Source organism: Schistocerca cancellata, chromosome 8, assembly GCF_023864275.1.
Source record: "Schistocerca cancellata isolate TAMUIC-IGC-003103 chromosome 8, iqSchCanc2.1, whole genome shotgun sequence".
Classification (NCBI taxonomy): Eukaryota; Metazoa; Arthropoda; class Insecta; order Orthoptera; family Acrididae; genus Schistocerca; species Schistocerca cancellata.
Window position 1 is genome coordinate 377,091,560 of NC_064633.1, and position 21,307 is coordinate 377,112,866.

Consider the following 21,307-nt stretch of genomic DNA (forward strand, 5'->3'; position numbering starts at 1 on the left):
CAGAAAGCAAGGCCAGGTGCTAATATATGGTTCAACCATTCTATTATGCCCCTACTCTAATGTGGAAATATGTGTGACTATTAGGGATCAACCGAAGCGTCCGATCCTACCTGTCGTGCATACGACATAGAGTCAATTGTGTAAAACTGGTGATAGCGATGAGAAAATCTGTGCTTGTTACGTGTGCAAGAAGGAAAAGCGTGCATGTTTGAGGAGATTAGTGGCACTGAAGAAGCAATGTAAAAGCTGCACACAATAATATTATCATTCTGTATCCATACATAGCTCATATTTTGTCATCCACTCTTGGTTTTCTCGAGAAGACTGTCAATGCAACATGATCAAAACTTTATTAGTGTTTTGAAAAAACATAATTCCAGATCGTGTGTAGTCCATGAAATGGTCCTACTGATTGTTCTGGAATGTATCTGTTTACTGGGGTTTGAAATTAAATGCTCTTATTAAGTTCCTTTTGTTGTTGTTGCATGTGGCTTGAGGGTTCTCAATAGTGCTTTTACAGTGTTCAGTCCCTACTTATATTCATCTCTGCTTGATCTGTTATCTACCTGCACGACATATAGAATAATTATTGCTATACTTGGTTTGTTAATTTCACATAACGGTCATTCTTATAACATAAACGACCAACACACTAAGAAACCAAACATACAAGAATGGTCGAAACTCAGTCACTGCTGCCTCCTTGTCCAGTACTGTTACATACAGATCTGGGAAATATAAAAAGCAAAGTAAGGGATAGATATCGGTGTGGCCCGAGGGTTAAACAAATGGAATTTCGAAAGTAATGGTCCATTTTTACTGTAATGCTCTTTCTGCTGAGGCTGTATGCGTGTCAATGTTTATGACTGATATAAAAGCCTTCTTTGAATAATGGGATACATCGAAGTCAATTTAAACGCAAGTACAACGTAAGAATTTGGCTCCTTATGTAGCAACTAACCATTAACTTAATTCCGGCTAAAAAATACATCTGTAAGGAGCAGTGTCAGTCACATAATCACATTACATTATCACCTAATACCTACAGTAACTATTCTTCCTTTGTACCCTGCTCAACGTATCACACCTTACTTATTTCAATAACAAATATCATGGGGCAAAAACAATACGTTTCCTGTTCATACTTTGACAGATCATTAACATGGCAGTAAACACGTCTTCCATTAGCATATGGTTTCTAGTAAAGCATCTATTCCACTCCGCTTTAGAAAATGAAATTTAACTTCAGCACAGTGACGCTTTGTAGGAAAAGGGGGCACCTTACCTCCAAAAAATTTTTTGTTATTCTAATTTCAGGACTAATTCCCTTATTCATTTTCTCTAAATCTCAATCTTTAAACGTTTCTAATCAAAACACTACCACAACACTGTCTCTGGAATCACCAATGATATCAATAAACTCTGGCAGCAATTTAGTGCTAGATCTCTGTACAAAGTTTGCAACAAAATCCATCGACCTCGGATGCAACTTCTATATTTTATACTATCAAGCTCGATAATATCTTTACAGTGTATCAGCAAGTTCTACATCTTAGAAGAACGCGCACTGCCTGTTTTGTTCAGTTCTAACGAGCTATGATGTAGTGTTTCACTTGTCATGTAGTCACCCATTGTGTTTTTCGATCACGTTAAAGGTATTTCACACAGACCGTCACGACACATCAAGCCATTACGAGTCACATAAAAACATTCCATAATTGATTTCAAATACCGGCAATCAAACGGTCCGAAAACGGACCGTCGTAACAGATCTGTGTTGATCGGGAAGAAAGTTTTGAGGGTGTCATCGTCTGCTAACATCGGAAGTTAACACAGTTTGCTGCGGTCACTCTTGTAGTAGTGGATTTTCTGCTTTTGTTTCTTTGTAACATTTATTTCATTATTATGCTTTGTTATCGTGGCAAACTGCAAATATTCCATGAAGGCCTATTCACACTGGCAGTCACGTCACGATATGACACCGTCACGTCGAGGTGTATTCACGTTGTCCGCCACCTCACCTCAGTTCACTTCACCCAGTACCAAAGGGTAAAAATTAGGTTATAAGTTACCATCCCTGATACAAAAAGTCAGAGTACGGCATCAGAATTGAGGAGGTAACAACGATAAACTTCGTTAATGGCTAAACAAACTTCATAACGTATGTTGTTGGTCAACTTTGTGTGGTAAATTGCTGAGTAGTGTAACATCAGTTCCAAACATCGACATATAATTGATGTCGAAAATAGAAACCTAAAATTACATCAAGCAACATTTTTAAGAGACTAAATAGCGTCAGTTTTCGTTACCCATTACGTTTTTTCTTATGTAAGTAATACAATAATATCAGAAACAGTTGTATTTTTCTCCTTCGTTACAGCTGACATTTTCACTTAAGAAGTTATTTAATGAAAATTGCTTCCTCAACTTGCGTTCTTATTTGTGTACAGTGTATAGTTCTAAAGGTTGAGGGTGATGTAGATGGCGAATACTCACACAACCCAGATAGAATGTAGGACACTTTTATTATCACACAAAGCGTGCACAAGGCAAGAATCAGAACATAGCAAAACCATACGCCAGACTGTCGGAGAGTTTCTGCCTGGCGTCCTGGTCGACCCCCAGCGATGCTATTTGTCAATGCCATATTCCCACAGCGCACCCTCCCACCCCCTTAGTGTGGAGAACTGTTATGATGGCTGTGTAGAGTGACATGGTGGTGGGACTCCAAGAAGAGAGATTGGTCTTCCAGGTGGATTGCCATCTCCAGTGGTGAGATCATCGAATGGTGGTCTATCCAGATGGCATTCTGGTGGTAATCATGAAGGCGGTGGGCTTGTGGTGGGGCACCTGTACTGCAAGTGTGTGGTGACATCTGGGGATGTCAGGACAGACAGTGTGCCATCAGGGCTATTTGGCGCCAGCTATGTTGACAGGCTTGTGAAGGTACCTTTGCTGCAAATGCTGGATGTGAGGGTGGGCAGTATCAATGTCATGTGGCAATTTTATGGACACCATGCAATGAAGCTTTCTACAATCTGGCAATCGGTGTGCTTACTGTCAATGAGAAGATCGTTGCCTATGAGTCTGACACTGATGTTCCTCGAGAAGGAAGTCACAGATGTACAGCAGTAAGTAGGAGGTTGTCGATACATTGCTGATGGGAGGGTTGCCACATGTCAGAGATGGAGGTACTTGGCATGTGTTGTCATCCGATGAAACATCTTCTAGTGTCCACACTGGTTTGAGTTGGCTGACAGACATAGTTGTAGATTTTCCATTTAATAATATGTGGAAAGTTCGATAAACTTTTCGGACCACTTTTTGGGGGTCTGAGTAGGGGATGTAGGGCAGGTCGTGTCATCTTATAATCTATCATCTAATTGTGTGACGCCTGTTGTAGGCTCATACTTAAAATTGTGGAATTCGTTGAACGAGTGCTAAAAGATACCAAATGAAAGAGAAAACCACATTAGAATATTTTAAATTATAGTTTTATAAAATGTAAAATTTGCTTTGTCTCTCCATAAAAGTTCCATGACAAAGAATAGTTATTGTGAGACGATACGTTACATTGTAGACAGTTGCACATTAGGGCATGTTATTACATGAAGTCTTATGATTTCTAAATTCCATTATTTAGCTTTTTTCCCCATGAGACCTAATGAAGTTATTACACCAAAAGTAATTTCTCAATAATATACAAAAGTTATTTTATCATGGAGGTGATAAATGGATCAACTGCAATGTATCACATGTGTACCTATAGCTGTAAGAATACAGTTGAAAATGAAACAAAAATTAAGTTTAGTCCTTCTAATTAAGCAATGCTGAAAAGAACAGTTCATTACTTTAAAATCTAGGTGACATGGTCAAGAAAGAAGATATATAATGTTGTGGCTATGAAAAGATGTCAGAAGAATTTCCCGTTCACGCGAAGTAGACTCACTGTGCAAGAGCTTGGTAAGATAATATAAGAAACATTACACAACTTTCCGAAATACACAGATTCCAAAATGTCTCAGGGGCCAATTGTAATGATTTTTGTAACATACATCTAGCTTCTCGAGTCCAGTGACACCACTGACCTATACTGATAATACATTCCAGTGGTGACCATGACAGGATCTGCATGAAATTCTAATTATTTTCTTTTCATTCGAATCACAAAAGAAATTTTACTTTACAAGCACATACATTTTGTGAATATAATTTTTCACAGTCGGTTAAATGTAGATTTGCAATTGCCATTTATTCTACATTTCATGAAAAACTTTCATATATACATGTCACAATAAGTACTGAAATATAAATAATTGAAGAACATAACAAGACATTTACAGGCAATGATTATTTGTGAACGCATTTGTCTTTGGAATACTTGAGTAAAAATTTAGTCAATAATAATATCTGAATATCAAGGATCCACCTTGAATCAACAAACACATTAAGAAGTTGCTGAGAAAGCAGAGAATTTTGCACAGTCGTTTTAAACGTAGTCACTGCCCTGCTGACAAACAGAAATTATGCAAAATGAAAGCAGCTGTCAAATGTCAATGAGAGATTCTTTTAACGAATTTGAAAGCAATATTTAATCTGGAGATTCTAAAAATAACCCAAAAAATTTTGGTCATACGTAAAATCTATGAATGCTACAAGTAATTCAATACCTTCACTTGCTGACGGTATGGGTAATGTAATGGGTGATGATAAACAGAAGGCCGAAATTCTAAACCAAGCTTTCAAAAACTTGTTTATGGAAGATGACTGCAGCACCATTACCCCTTTCAATTATTGAACAAACGCAAGGATGGCTGACATAGTGTTTAGTGTATCTGGGATTGTAAACCAGTTAAGCTCCTTAGACACCAGGAAGGCATCTGGTCCACACAGTATCCCCATAAGACTTTATGTTGACTATGCTACAAATATAGCACCATTCTTATCCATCATCTGTCAGAGATCATTGGAACAGTGGAAAGTTCCATGGGACTGGAAAAAGGTCCAGGACATAGCAATCTATAAAAAAGGTAGAAAATCGGATGCACATAATTACCAGCCAATTTCACTGACATCGATTTGTTGTAGAATCATGGAACATATTTTGTGTTCAGACATAATGACCTTTCTAGACCCTGAGAACCTCATCTGCAGAAACCACCACAGTTTTAGAAAACTCATGCGAAATACAGCTGGCTCTCTTTGTGCATGATATACAACAGGCTCTAGATACCAGCTCCCAGGTTGATGCCATATTCCTCAACTTTCGAAAGGTGTTCGACTCAGTTCCGCACTGTCGCTTGCTTCAAAGAGTGCGCGCTTATGGTCTATCCGATGACATACACGGTTGGATAGAAAGTTTTCTAACACATAGGGAGCAGTATGTCATCCTGAATGACGAGACTTCAAGAGAAACACGGCGAAACATGAAGTTTGCCCTGGGGCAGCGTAATAGGTCTGCTGCTTTTTACGATTTATATAAACGATCTGGTTGATGGTATTGACAGCGGCATTAGACTGTTTGCCGATGATGATGTAGTCTACAGGTAAGTAGTATCACACGAAAGTTGTGAGCAGATCAATGAGGATTTGCGGAAAATAAATGCTTGGAGTAATGGCCGGCAGTTATCTCTCAATGTTAGTAAGTGTAACCTATTGCATATAACAAAGCGAAAATCCCCATTAATGTACAGGTAGAAAATAAATGCCCTGTATTTGGAAGCAGTAACATCCGTCAAGTATCTGGGTGTGACTATTCGAAATGATCTCAACGGAACGATCAGATTACACAAGCAACGGGTAAGGTGAAATCTAGATTGTAGTTTATTGGTAGAATCCTGAAGCGATGCAGTCCTTCAACAAAGGAAATTACTTACAATACGTTAGTTATTCCAGTCTTAGAGTATTGTTCGTCTGCACTGGACCCTTACCAGCTGGGTCTGATTCAAGAGATTGAGAAGGTCCAAAGTAGAGCTGCAAGATTCGTGACTTGTACAGTTAGCCATCGCGAGAGCATTACAAATCTCATAGAAAGTTTGAAGTGGGACACACTTGCAGATAGATGACGCATCAAAAGGAAGGGGCTGCTCACTAAATCGCAAAAAACAGTTATTAGGGTTTCTTCCTGTTACTTTAACATATGGAGTGCTGGAAGAATGATTGTTTGGATGCTTCTGTGCATGCTGTAATTATTTTAATTTTATCCTCATGATCCTTATGTGAGCGATATGTATGGGGTTGTAGTATATTCCTACAGTCATCATCTAAAGCCTGTTCTTGAAACTTTGGTGCTAGATTTTCTCGGGATAGCTTATGCCTATCTTTAAGAGTCTGCCAGTTCAGTTTCTTCAGTATCTCTGTGACACTCTCCCGCAGATCAAACAAATCTGTGACCATTCATGATGTCCTTCTCTGTATGCGTTCAATATACCTCTTAGTCCCATTTGGTTTGGGTCTCACACACTTGAGCAATATTCTAAGATGAGTTGCATGAGTCATTTGTAGGCAATCTCCTTTCTAGACGTACTGCACTTCGCCAGTATTCTACCAATACACTGAAGTCTGACACCTGCTTTACCAACAACTGGACCTATGTGATCATTCCATTTCATATCCCTACAAAGCGCTACACCGATGTATTTATATGAGTTGGCCGATTCCAACAGCGATATTATAGTCATAGGATACTATGATTTTTCATTTTGAGAGGTTCACAATTTTACATTTTTCGACGTTCAAAACGAGTTACCGATCTTTGCATCACTTTGAAATCTTATCCAAATCTGACAGAATAATTTTGCAGTTTCTTTGAGGCAGCACTTCATTATAGGTAATTGCATGATGTGTGAGATGTCTGAGTTTACTATTAATATTGTCTTCAAAGTCATCAGTATATCACATGAATAATAAGGGTCCTAACACATTTCCCTGGGGCACCCCCAAAGTTATTTCTACATCTGACAATGACTCTCCATCCAAGATAACATGCTGCGTCTTCTCTACCGAAAAGCCCTCAATCCAGTCACACATTTCGCTTGTTACCCCATATGATAATACTTTTGACAATAAATGCAGATGTGAGAGTGACTCAAATTATTTTCTGGAATCAAGAAATACTGTATTTATCTGACTGTCTTGATCCAAAGCTATCAGTTTGTCTTGTAAGAAAAGTGCGAGGAGGCTTCACATGTTCAGTGTTTTTGGAATGCATGCAGGTCATAGACTCAGTAAATAGAAACTAGACCGCCCATTGGCGCTAGTGTCGCGTCCCCACATTAAACGTGATAGAAGCCGCCATTTGCAGGGAAACAGTGCATAAAAATGGTTCGTTCATGTGCTGCTTTGAATTGTGACAGTAAGAATGGAAGCAAAGACGAAGATGTAAACAATGTTATATTTCACAGGTCAGTCATTTCTGGTTGTTTGTTACTTTCTATTACTTGTATATAATATTTTCATGGAGAAATAATACATCATGAGCGTTTGTTTTTGTTTAGGTTTCCCATTACAAATGATTTTCTAAATCGGAAATGAATATTGCTACTCGGAGAGAGAACGTCCAACCGACAGCAAATCATTTGCTGTGCTCTCTTCATTTTGAAGAGAATTGATACATGGAAAATTATGTAAATAGACGTCAACTGAAGGACGATGCTATACCGACAGTATTTTGATTTCCAACTCATTTAAAAAAGTTATAGTGTCCTGAAATCGTGCATTATAGGCCTAGGTTAAGTAGTGTGGAAATACTGCCAGTGTGTATAATTTTGAACGTTCCTTTTCCAGGTTACCAAGGCAAGGAAACCTCCAAAGCCAAAGCCAAGAAATGTTGAGATAGTAGAAAACGTGTGTGTGGATGTACACGTTTCTGGTTACACTGGAGACCACGATTATTCATTTCCATCAAGTCCAAGTAAGCTGAAAGAAAAGTTCGAAAAAACTGAAGAAAGAAGGAAGCAAAAATTGTGCAATATAAGACTAAGTTCAATACAGTGAACAAAAAGTGCAAAATACAGACGCAGAAGGTTTTCAAATTAGCAAATATTTTAGAAGAACTAAAAGCTAAAAACTTAGTAAACGATAAAGTGATATCGTTTATTAATGCTACTCACAGTGACATGTTAATGGAGATGGCCATTACAATGTTGTATGATATAAATGTCAGTGTGTTAGCTGTTACTTGTGATGGACTTTCCACTAGTATTGCAATGGCAAGGGAGTTAGGGGCAAATATAATCGTTCTGTCTGCTACTTTAAAAGTTTCATGTAATTATCTAATGCAAATAACACGATGTAACACGCTCCACCTTGTCAGTAAAGAACTTAACATTCTTTAATTTCGCGTCTCTATTCAGACGTATTTCGGAAATTAGGAAACTTCATTCATTTAAGTACACTTTTAAAATAGAATCGAATACTCAGTATTTTTTAAACAAACATGTGTTTAACTTATGCTTCAATTTGCTCTTGTTGCGTCGCGTATACTTCAAATCACAACCCCAGTACTAGGATGCATCCCTGCAAATGGCAGCGATCAGCTGCTTCAATTAGGGGACAGTTGCCTCACTTCTCCGCTACGGCGTTTTAGGGGCTTGATGCAGGTTGGTATGGAAGAGGTCATTCTGTTCAAGATACCTCTTTATGTTTAAGCTCAGAATGCGCTCTAAGATTCTACAACAAAGTGATGTCAAGGATATTGGATGGTAGGTTTGTGGATCACTTGTACTACTCTTCGTGTAGATAGGAATGACATGTGCCTTTTTCCAAGAACTGGGCACAGTTTTTTGTTTGAGGGATGTACGACAGATTATTGTTACAAGAGAGGTATCTCAGCCGCAAATTCAGTATAGAATCTATCAGGGATTTCATCAGGGCCTGAACCTTTCTTCAGTTTTAACTATTTCAGCTGTTTCTCAACACCACTAATACTTACTTTATTCATCTTTTCAGTGGTATGAGGATTACATTGGGGCAATTCTCCTGGGTTTTCCTTTGTATAGCAACATTTGAAAATGGAGTTAGGCATTTCGGTTTTGCTTTGGTACCCTCAATTTCAGTTCCAGTCTGATTCGCTAGAGACTAGACACTGCCAGCCATTACATATTACCAGAATGTCTTTGGGTTTCGTGAAAGATTATTTGACAATATTCTATTACAGTAGTCATTGAAGGCTTCTCGCACTGCTCTCTTGACAGCCAAAAGCATTTCTTTTAGTATCTCTCTGTCTATAGCCCTGTGCTTTGTTTTGTCGAGGACAATCAATACAATAAAACATACAATAATAACCTATATTAAGTGGCTATCTGGATCTACGCCCATAGGCATATTCTCGCGTGACAGCTTTTATTGTAACAACTTACATGAATGACATATCTTTCCTTATCCACAGATAGTGGAACAGGAAATACCCACTGAAAAGGAACAACAACAAATTGCAGAAAATCCAGTCTTCTTGGCATGTGGGGATGACAGTCTTGTCCTGCAATATCTTGGGCAAATGTCTAAGCAGTTAGAAAAAATATTTTCTAATCAATTGGAAGAAATGACAATTAAGTTTGAGCAAAAGTTTTCGTGTTTAAAAACAGAATTATCGAGTTTCGAGCAGAAGCTAGAACACAAGCATGAACTTGCAGATGAGCAGAAGAAAACTGCTCATGGGTTAAATAAGCTTACCCTAAATAAAATAGTACACAGACAGAACATGATAGCTTAGCAGTATCTGTGGTGCAAGCAAGCATGTCAGGTTTACATAATACATATGGTGAGTTACAGGATCATGTGCAAAACATATCAGAGGATATGGGATTCTTAAATTAGAACAGAAATGCATCAGTAATGGCTACACTCACAGGAAAGGGGATAGAAATACACTGCACTCACCTTGCGGAAGTGGAAAGGATAGTAATGGAAAGAGAAGATCAGATTGTTAACAAATTCGATACCAGTTTGAAGAATACCGTTCAACAAATATGTAATGAAATAAATGTAGGAATTTTGGGTTCAGGTCAACCGTTTGCTGTTAATAACAAGAAGACAAATGGTAAAACAGTAAATAAGCAAAACAATAATGTAAGCGAAGGAGAGTATGGGGCATGTGAGCAATCATTACCTTATGTATAACAAGGAAACTATCCAAATGTGACACTGGTAACTATATTGTATACACATGATAATACATTTTGACATTCTTGAAAGACGAAAGAGTATTAAAACATAGAAAGTTCTAGAATATTAATAGATCTTTTCAAGATATTCTACCGCATAGCTGGAATGAACAGAAAAGACTCGTTATATAATATCCACAAGAGGACCTCTTGCTATGGGCTGCAGATATAGCTGAGCTTTGTGAAACTTATGATCAATTTGAACAGGTTTTTTGTGCTGAGTTTTGGCCACTTGTAGTACAAGAACTATTCAGATGAGTACGTTTTGACGCAGATCCATTTAATAATAGACAAGGAGAACTAAGAAAATAGTTTGAAAAATACTTGAATAAGACTCATTATTGGAGTAAATATATGTCGCATGTAAATGTTTTTAAAACTTTAAAGGCTAGGCTACCTGCACACATTAAAGAGAAGTTAATCACTATAACAGAAAATGATTTAGAGTACTTTCTGTCTACATTTGGTTCCACTGACCTCATTTGAATCGTTTCTTTTTAAAGTGGCAGTTGTTCACTTTTTGTAAAATTAAGTTATTACGCCTAGCACACATTTTGCCCTTAAATACACACTCTGTGAAGAAATGGCACTTCTACCTGCAAACTCGTGTGTATTTGCAAATAACAGGAAAACAATGTTCGTTTTTAAAACTTCATATTTTCTGGCGACTTTTATATGTCTTAGCTGCAGCAGAAGTATTTTTTTCCAATGGAAACCTGATGTAAGCATTTGTGAATGTTTAGTTTTTTCATTATGCGAAAGTGCTGCCAACTGTTGGCTATCACTTCGAAAATATCAACAAATCAATGTGATAGTGTGGTAGTAGCCCACAACAGTGAGCAGCAGCTTGTGACCACCAGAATACACAGATGTGGCTGCTTCGCTATAATCCACTGTATAATCGAATACTGTAATTGTTATTTTTCATGATAATTATCGAATATCGATACATTATTCATTAAGATAGAGAATTTTTGTAATTAGTTATTTTAGTCAATAAACTAAAGACAAGTATACAGAGTACGTTTTGAAAATGATTACATATTTTTGTATAAATTTTGCATCTAAAATCATGAAAAAAATCACGTAAGAGCAGTACCACACAGATACAAATTTTTCTTGCTTTAGAAAAACACAGATGATGGAATAGTTCATGTTGCTGGCACCAAAAGCAGTATTTGCGAGATGCCAGACTGCAGTGAATTCGCAGATTGATCACTTTCAGATTTAATGCAGCATAGCAGCAATTCTGTAAGGATAAGGAAGCATGGTGTTAGAAACTTAGACTGCTATAAGGTGAATGGGGTAAAGAAAGTAACATTATCTAGTGCAGAGTACGTTAGGTACAGAAGAAACTGTTTAGCAGTGAAGATACCAAGGAACGATTGTGGGTAAGCAGAGTTTATAATCAGATCTTTTCCAGGGTCAGATTGAAAATAACAGTGTCATAGATTACTTTTTAGGTATCTTCTTTGCAGATGTAACAAACACTACTTGAATCAGTTCAGTGATGATGAAAAACTATAAATGTATTCTTATTTGTACTGTCTGACTGATTTCTGTAGGAGTTTGATTGAGGCTCAAACAGTGTACCAAAATCGTTCACGACCAGAACTCACGTGGAATTACATGAACCTAGGTCTTCTAATTTTCTTTATTATCTCTCCAAGAAAGGGTGTAGATTTCAAGTGTGTAAATGAGCTACACCGTGTCTGTATGATATTTCTTCAAAGAGAATTCGTCGATTATCTGATGTCTTGCTTCAGAAGAAATCTCTGAATTATTTAAGAGGGAAGACTTTAAAAAGTCACGTAGTACCTGGTGAAAATCCATGAACTCGTGAAAGATCAAATTGAATCCTTTCCAGTGAAAGAAATCCACTATGGTAGCTTACATATGAAATATCGTGATTCTTAACTAACTGTCACAACAATGCATGAACTATTTTGTCCTGACATCCAGATGGAAGAGTAGCTTATGCCTTTTACTACAAGTATTTCAAAGATAACTATGGATACCGATTTGGGAAACCACGAACCGACGGTTGTTCGAAATGTGAAGAAATAAATGTATGACTGAGAAACACTTCATTGAATGAAAGGGCTAAGATGGCCACTTTGGCTGAACTACAAGTTCATAAGAAGTGTGCTCAAACGTTCTGTGCCAGAACCAAAGATATTAAAGAACCCTGTTCTAACACCGATAATGTGTGTGGAATAGTTGTGGATTATATGCGGAACTAGCCATTACCACATATTCCAAATCAGGAAAATTTTATTATTGGCAGCTGTGAGTGAATATATCTGGAATTCATAAAATCAAGACAGGAAAGACTGCAGTATTTCTGTATCATGAAGCACAGGCCTGGAAAGACCCAAATGTAGTATGTACCTTCATTCAACATATATAAATAGTTATATTCCTAACAGAATAAGATCTCTTTACGTTTTTTCAGATGACAAAACCGTACTCACTCTCTCATACGATTCTTTTCTGCTAAAACAGTTATTGGCAGATTCGAATCTGTGTATCTTTATTTTATTTTATTTCTATTTATTTATTTATTTTGTAATTAGGGAACACATTTTCCTTTCATGTGATTTCAGTATCATAAAGAGAGTTTTGTGAAAAACCGACCCAAAGTAATTCCGGTAAATTCATTGTAATACTGATGAAAATTAATGACATCAAAGATTATAAACGATGGTGGACAAAATATTATAAAAAATGAACTTTCTGTAGACTTCTTGGGAAAAAGTGCTTCCAAACGACAAAAACAATCTTTTGCAGTCAGCCAATTTCCACATTTTGTGTACAGCAGAAAGGACCAGGAAATGTAGTGCAATTCATGTACATTGATAGGCTTCTAAGTAACACCTTCAGACTCCTAAAAATCTCTGAACATCGTACTAATAGTTACCAACGTCGCAAGCTGACACTCACATATCTATCAATTCAAAAAAAATTATAAGACATCAGCAATGTGGTGCAATACATCCATCAAAATAATGAATTTTTTTTATAAGGACATTCTGGCATGCCCAATAACTGATTGCAAACATGATGAACATTGATCCTATTAAGTAGCAGCTCTTTATTGTTCTATATAGAAATATAATATTGTTTCTTTTTCAAAGTACACATGTCCATTGATTTAAACATCCCTGGTCGCGATAAAATATTTATATTCTTGTGAATATTACTGTAAACATCATTATGTACCATCTCTAAACAGAAAAAATAAAATATAAAAATAGCTGGATGCAAAGTCTATTCATGAAAAACAAACAATTCGTTTATGAGAAGGACTTACACATACAAGAAACAGAGATTAGCCACATGGTTTTCATAATAGTACTATGACAGGCCAAAGCAGTAATGCTAACTACCACCAGGGCTGTTGACAGCCAGTAATACCAGATAATAAACCTGATACTATACTTTTAAAGCAAATAGAAACACACAGAAAGTGGGATGGAATGGATATGACTGGTCACCCCAGCATGCAAGGTAATCGTAATAACTTGAAAAGAAAAAGGTGGTATGGTGCACCCTCTAATGGGAGTCTAAGCAACAGCCATGGTTATCGGGGGAACTCCCCAGACTCAAGTTATAATGTTAGACAAGGTGAACCAACATTTTGTAGTAATCAAAGCAATAACTGGTGTACTCCTGAGCATCCAATTCAAATATTTGAGGTGGTTAATAGTAATCAGAGTATACCATCAGAAAATGCCTAGTCCAACAAAAAATGGTTCAAATGGCTCTGAGCACTATGGGACTCAACATCTGTGGTGGTCATCAGTCCCCTAGAACTTAGAAATACTTAAGCCTAACTAACCTAAGGACATCACACACATCCATGCCCGAGGCAGGATTCGAACCTGCGACCGTAGCAGTCACGTGGTTCTGGACTGAGCGCCTTAACCGCGAGACCACTGTGGCCGGCTGCCTAGCCCAACAGATCCTGGATTTAGGGGAGTGCATTCAGCAACTATTCATTTTTTGTGGTTTGATGAGGAAGTGTACAGACAAACATTTATGAAATTTTGGCACTATATCAGTACATATAATTCTGGATGCCTGCGACCATTTTGTCCAAGACTCCCTTTGAACACAATAGCAAAGGACGTGCAAGTAGCCACTTTTCCTACACAGAACTACAAAATATTAACAGCTATAGGCAACAAGACATGAATTGTCAAGCTACAAGCTTACATTCGTATTACACTAGATAATATCATGATCAAATACAATTTCCTTGGGGTCGAGAAATTAACAGTAAGTTGTATTCTAGAGACAGAGTTTTGCAAACAGTTTAAGGAAAACATTGACGTGGGTACTGGTTAATGCTGCTTGCATGTTGATAAAGAGATTTTTTCAATTAATTTGGTTACGATGAAGAAAAATCTTACAAGAAATAGCAATAAAGTGAATTTTCATCTTATCTCTCCTGAAATACTTTTAATAAATGAGTTACATAGTAAGGTGGCGTTGGATAACCTGGTTACATACGATGTCTCGGATACCACATCATGTTAGGTTATTTAGCTGAGCCACAAAGGAAGCAGTATGTAAATTACTCATACAGTCCCAACAGGTGTTTTGTAGAAAATCTGATATTGTAAAGAATTACATTTACAAAATGAATGTATATGCACATCAAACTTCCTGTCCTAAGTCTTTTCCGATCACCTGGGCAAAGAAAGAGGCCATAAATAAAAAACAGAAAGAATGTTAATGGTTCAAATGGATCTGAGCACTATGGGACATAACTTCTGAGGTCGTCAGTCCCCTAGCACTTAGAACCACTGAAACCTAACTAACATAAGAACATCACACACATCCATGGCCAAGGCAGGATTCGAACCTGCGACCATAGCAGTCGCGCAGTTCCAGACTGTAGCGCCTAGAACCACTCGACGACGAAAGAATGTTATGTTGCACAGGACTGTCTAATTCTCCATATTATAGCCTGTTATTGGTGGTCACTAAAGCAAACAGTAGTTTTCCTTTAGTACTTGGTGCATGATCCATTAACAAAATCATTGTTCCTCTAAGGACAAAATCTGAAAATATTTACAAAAAAACTTTTAAAATTGCATGGCGTTAAGTATTTAACTTCGCTGGATTTACGCTTTTCGTACTGGCATTTGTCATCACATCTGGAAAGTAGGAAATATACCACATTTGTATGTTCTGATCACTGTTACCTTTTTTGTTTATTACCTTCGAGTCTCAATGTTAGTGCAGGTGTGTCTACAGAAGCACTGGACACTGTTTTGGGACCAGTGCTGAGCAAGAGAATAACCATGTATGTCGAGGAGGTACTTAAAAAAAACTCTTGAATGTGGTGTTACAGTTAATTTACAAAAGTCCAAATTGAGAAGGGAAAAATTCAGATTTTTGGGCCGCATTATCTCCCCCGCAGGTATTTTTCTGAGTCCAAAACGATTGTGGCCATCAAACACTTTTAACAGAAAAACGTTAAAGGTATTTCTAGCACTAACTTCATTCTTTAGGAAGTTCATACCTAGATAATTGTTATATAGTGATCCCCTCCTGAAACTGTTATGGAAAAATAGCATGTGGTTACAGACTGAAGAATGCCAAAGACACTTCCAGACCATACAGGACACTTCAGTAAATGCAAATATTTTACACCATCCACACATGGCACAAGATTTTTGCTTACAGATTCAGTGTTTCATGGTTTCAGTGCTTGTCTGTCTCAAATTATAGAAATAAATGGAAAGAGCACACATTGTATAATCAGTTTTACCAGCAAAACGCTCACTGAGTGTGGAAGATCATACTCAAGCTACCGAATTTGAAGTTTTAGCTGTAGTCTGGGCCTTTCAGAAGTTTCAATACTATTTCTGGGGAAAACACATTGAAGTGTATTGTGGCCACTAAGGTTTGTCGTTTCTGTTGACTTGCAAATTACACAAGGGTACTGTTTGATGGTCCTTATTCTTACAAGGGGAACAAAACATTATAGCTGAAGCACTTTCTAGTATTCCATAAGGATAAAACGAATTTACAAAACTAAATAAACAGTCCTCATGTTTTAGAATCTAATTAATACAAGATGAAAAATATAAACCTTATTACTTAAACTGTGTCCAGAAAACGGTAATTTACAAGAAACGGATCCTCACTGGAGGAAATCACAAGAGAAACAGAATACAAGGAAGTTGGAAATATAGGAAAGTATTATGCAACATACAGAGGTGTGCTATTTGACTGGTGAGAGCCAGAATTGGACTCTTAGTGCATCTGTATACCTGCTGATAATGCAACTGATTTTATTAGGTTTACACAACATATGTGGGGTCATTATGGAGTAAAGAAGTGAGTGAAGAAATTGTGTTATATTGTTACGTTCCAAATTTGTGCCACAAGGTGCATAGAGTAATGAAAATATGTATCATATGTCAGAAGGTGAAACACTTGTGGAGGTAATTTTTAAGTTAATTAACAAAGGCATTCTCTGGCCACCACATAGCGATAACATCTGTAACAACCATAAAAGATAGTGAGACCAGAGTTGATTATTAATGAGCAATCCAGCATTCACTAATTACTTAGTAGCTATTTGTCTGTGCTGAGATCTGAAAGGAGCAGACGCATTTGATAACTTGACTAAAAAATGTACACATACCAAGCATTATTAGTCTTGTGAATGTATTACGTAAAGATTGTGTGTGAAAATATACTCAGGACAATTTTAAAAAGTTGTTTGAATATTTTTTATTAATCTATGAAAGTACGTTGTAATAAATGTTTGGACAATCACGAGGACCTACAAGGACACGAGTAATAATGGAGGGAAACACCAACGTTTCACTGCAGCATCAAAGAGCTATAAGAAATCATTTGAAGGAGCGATATAAAAACATTTTTAATTTTTATATCTATGCTATTCATATTTGTGGTTCATGGTGTGGGTTCCTGTAGTCATGTCCTAGTTCATGAACCACAGGCAATGTATGAGTGGCCAAGTAAGTGGTCCCGACAGTCGGGATACCAGTTACTTTGGAATAAGGCTGGGCATCTCGGACATATTATGAGTCGTGGTCACCTTTGTGTTCATACGGCAAAGACTACCAAATCCACCGGTTAGTCCCTCAGCCGTTAGGGGTAAAATCCAATGGGACTCAGGGCAAGTAAGGCTAGCAACCTGCTTCCCTGGTACTTTAAATATTATGCTGGCAACAATCAGAGCAAAATGCCTTGGACCTTTGGAGGTGACGGAGTCCAACCTCTAACTGACAAACCAGGGACTCCTAAGACATGACTTGGCAAACAAATGGTAATGAGATGGGGAGCTATTAATATCAATGGGGGCAACTTTGGGAAGAAGGTAGAGCTGGCAGAGGCTGCAAGTAATAGGGGGCTGGACGTTTTAGCTGTTAGTGACATTCGGGTAAGGGGTGAGAAAGAAGAGGAAGTGGGAGAATACAAGGTCTACCTGTCAGGAGTCAAAGCAGGAATAGCACAATGGGGTGTAGGGCTTTACATCAGGAAAGAAATGGAACCGAACGTAGTTGCAATAAGGTATGTAAACGAACGACTGATGTGGATAGATTTGACAGTGTCTAGCAAGAAAATAAGGATTGTGTCAGTGTATTCGTATTGTGAAGGGACAGATCAAGATAAGATGGATAGTTTTTATGAGGCACTCAGTGATGTAGTTGTTAGAGTAAAGGACAAGGACAGTGTTCTGCTCATGGGTGATTTTAACGCCAGGATTGGAAATCGAACAGAAGGGTATGAAAAGTTTATGGGTAAATTTGGAGAGGATTGGAGGTCAACAGGAACGGGAAACAACTCTTGGATTTCTGTGCCAGTATGGGCTTAGTAATCACAAACTCCTTTTTTAAACATAAGAACATTCACCGGTATACTTGGGAAGGCAGGGGAACCAGATCTGTCATTGACTATATAGTAACAGATCAGGAATTCAAGATGGCTGTGAGGGACACACGTGTATTCAGGGGATTCTTTGATGACACTGATCATTATTTAATCTGCAGTGAAATTAGGATTGTGAGGCCGAATGTGCAGGAGGTCAGGTCCATATGTAGGAGGATAAGAGTGGAGAAACTTCAGGATAAGGAAATCAGGCACAAGTACATAACAGCGATCTCATAAAGGTACCAGTTAGTTGAATGTAATCAATTACAGTCATTGGAAAAGGAATGGACAAGGTACAGGGACACAGTACTAGAAGTGGCTAAAGAATGTCTTGGAACAGTAGTGTGTAAAAGTAGGATGAAGCAAACAGCTTGGCGGAATGATACAGTCAAGGCAGCCTGTAAAAGGAAAAAGAAGGCGTATCAAAAATGGCTACATACTAGAACCCAGGTAGACAGAGAAAGTTATGTTGAAGAAAGAAACAAAGCCAAACAGATAATTGCAGCATCCAAGAAGAAATCTTGGGAAGACTTTGGAAAAAGGTTGGAGACTATGGGTCAAGCTGCTGGAAAACCATTCTGGAGTGTAATTAGCAGTCTTCGAAAGGGAGGTAAGAAGGAAATGACAAATATTTTGGACAGGTCAGGAAAACTGCTGGTGAATCCTGTGGATGCCTTGGGCAGATGTAGGGAATATTTTGAAGAGTTGCTCAATGTAGGTGAAAATGCGATCAGTAATGTTTCAGATTTCGAGGTAGAATGGGATAGGAATTATGACGGAAATAGGATCACATTTTAGGAAGTGGAGAAAATGGTCAATAGATTGCAGTGCAATAAAGCGGTTGGGGTGGATGAAATTAAGTCGGAACTCATCAAGTACAGTGGAATGTCAGGTCTTAAATGGCTACACAGGATATTTGAAATGGCCTGGGAGTCGGGACAGGTTCCATCAGACTGGACAAAAGCAGTAATCACACCAATCTTCAAACATGGAAACAGAAAAGATTGTAACAACTACAGAGGTATCTCTTTAATCAGCGTTGTGGGTAAAATCTTCTCAGGTATTGTTGAAAGGAAAGTGTGAGTATTAGTTGAGGACCAATTGGATGAAAATCAGTGTGGGTTTAGGCCTCTTAGAGGTTGTCAGGACCAGATCTTTAGCTTACGGCAAGTAATGGAGAAGTGTTATGAGTGGAACAGGGAATTGTATCTAAGCTTTATAGATCTAGAAAAGGCATATGACTGGGTTCCTAGGAGGAAGTTATTGTCTGTTCTACGAGATTATGGAATAGGAGGCAAACTTTTGCAAGCAATTAAAGGTCTTTACATGGATAGTGAGGCAGCAGTTAGAGTTGATGGTAAATTGAGTTGATGGTAAATTGAGTTCATGGTTCAGAGTAGTTTCAGGGGTGATACAAGGCTGGAACCTGTCTCCACTGTTGTTCATATTATTTATGGATCATATGTCGAAAACAATAGACTGGCTGGGTGAGATTAAGATATATGAACACAAAATAAGGAGTGTTGCATATGCGGATGACTTAGTTGTGATGGCAGATTCGATTGAAAGTTTGCAAAGTAACATTTCAGAGCTAGATCAGAAATGTAAGGACTATGGTATGAAGATTAGCATCTCCAAAACGAAAGTAATGTCAGTGGGAAAGAAATATAAACGGATTGAGTGCCAAATAGGAGGAACAAAGTTAGAACAGGTGGACGGTTTCAAGTACTTAGGATGCATATTCTCACAGGATGGCAACATAGTGAAAGAACTGAAAGCGAGGTGTAGCAAAGCTAATGCAGTGAGCACTCAGCTACGATCTACTCTCTTCTGCAAGAAGGAAGTCAGTACCAAGACTAAGTTATCTGTGCACCGTTCAATCTTTCGACCAACTTTGTTGTATGGGAGCGAAAGCTGGGTGGATTCAGGTTACCTTATCAACAAGGTTGAGGTTACGGTTAAAAAATAGCTAGGATGATTGCAGGTACTAGTAGATGGGAACAATGGCAGGAGGGTGTCCACAATGAGGAAATCAAAGAAAAACTGGGAATGAACTCTATAGATGTAGCAGTCAGGGCGAACAGGCTTAGATGATGGGGTCATGTTACACGCATGAGAGAAGCAAGGTTACCCAAGAGACTCATGGATTCAGCAGTAGAGGGTAGGAGGAGTCGGGGCAGACCGAGGAGAAGGTACCTGGATTCGGTTAAGAATGATTTTGATGTAATAGGTTTAACATCAGAAGAGGCACCAATGTTAGCACTGAATAGGGGATCATGGAGGAATTGTATAAGGGGGGCTATGCTCCAGACTGAACGCTGAAAGGCATAATCAGTCTTAAATGATGATGATGATGCTATTCATAACGAAATCTCATTGTTAATTTTTCTTCATTAGTCATACTGTCTTCAGATAACCAAAAACCCTCCTTCATTCAATAATATATTCCAACATAACCATTAAAATCGTTTAAACCTTTAAGTAATATTTCTGTCATCATTTCCAAATAATTTTCGTATAATTTTTTAATGACAACACAATGGTGACTATGTAAGTACAATAAAAACTAGACTCCATTATTGGATATCGACATTGTAGAAATAAATACTTTTTGGTGCATGGTATGTGAGAGAGAAAGTCGGAATAGCCAATTAATAATTACTGGGAACAAGAAACATTTAAACTATCGAAATATAATGGAAATTACAAAATTCCGAATTATGAGAAAACATGAACAAGGCAATGTTCAAGGTAGGATCAAGAGTACTGTTGAATTTTATGCGTATGAGAGCAATTACACCATGATCCTGTCCTTTGTTCAACCGCCTATCCTTTGTAGCAAGCAACAAAGTCTAACCTTGTAATGTGTATTCTTGTAGTATTTGCTATGATAATAATGCCACAAGTACAGTACCATCTTGTTGCGAGCAAAAACTAATATCAAAAATATTTTCTATAGGAATTTTTTATATATTCAGATACAATGTGTGTTTGTCAAAAATGGAGCCCAACAACAAGCAAAAAATATCTATTCGTACCAGTGAAAATTAAAATGTCAAAGTATTGACAAATTTGCCGAAAAGAGATGACAATAAGGAATCACAACAAGGCAGTAATTTGCAAAATAATGACAATACTCAACCATACTCCACTGTTATTAGTGAATCACATGTCCATTTTGGGGATAATATTTGGTTTAGGCTTGACGAGACCAGTCTTCGATC

At 37.7% G+C, this 21,307-nt stretch overlaps 1 protein-coding gene across 1 annotated transcript in view; it reads right to left on the reverse strand.

Moving 5' to 3' along the window:
* The window catches only part of LOC126095258 (ufm1-specific protease 2), an 81,175-nt gene extending 79,740 nt beyond the window's left edge, over positions 1–1,435 (reverse strand). The window contains exon 1 of the mRNA XM_049910014.1: positions 1,286–1,435. Within this exon, the coding sequence (XP_049765971.1) occupies positions 1,286–1,336 (51 nt within the window). The 5' untranslated portion in view covers positions 1,337–1,435. The remainder of the gene's footprint in view (positions 1–1,285) is intronic.
* Positions 1,436–21,307: the final 19,872 nt, after the last annotated feature.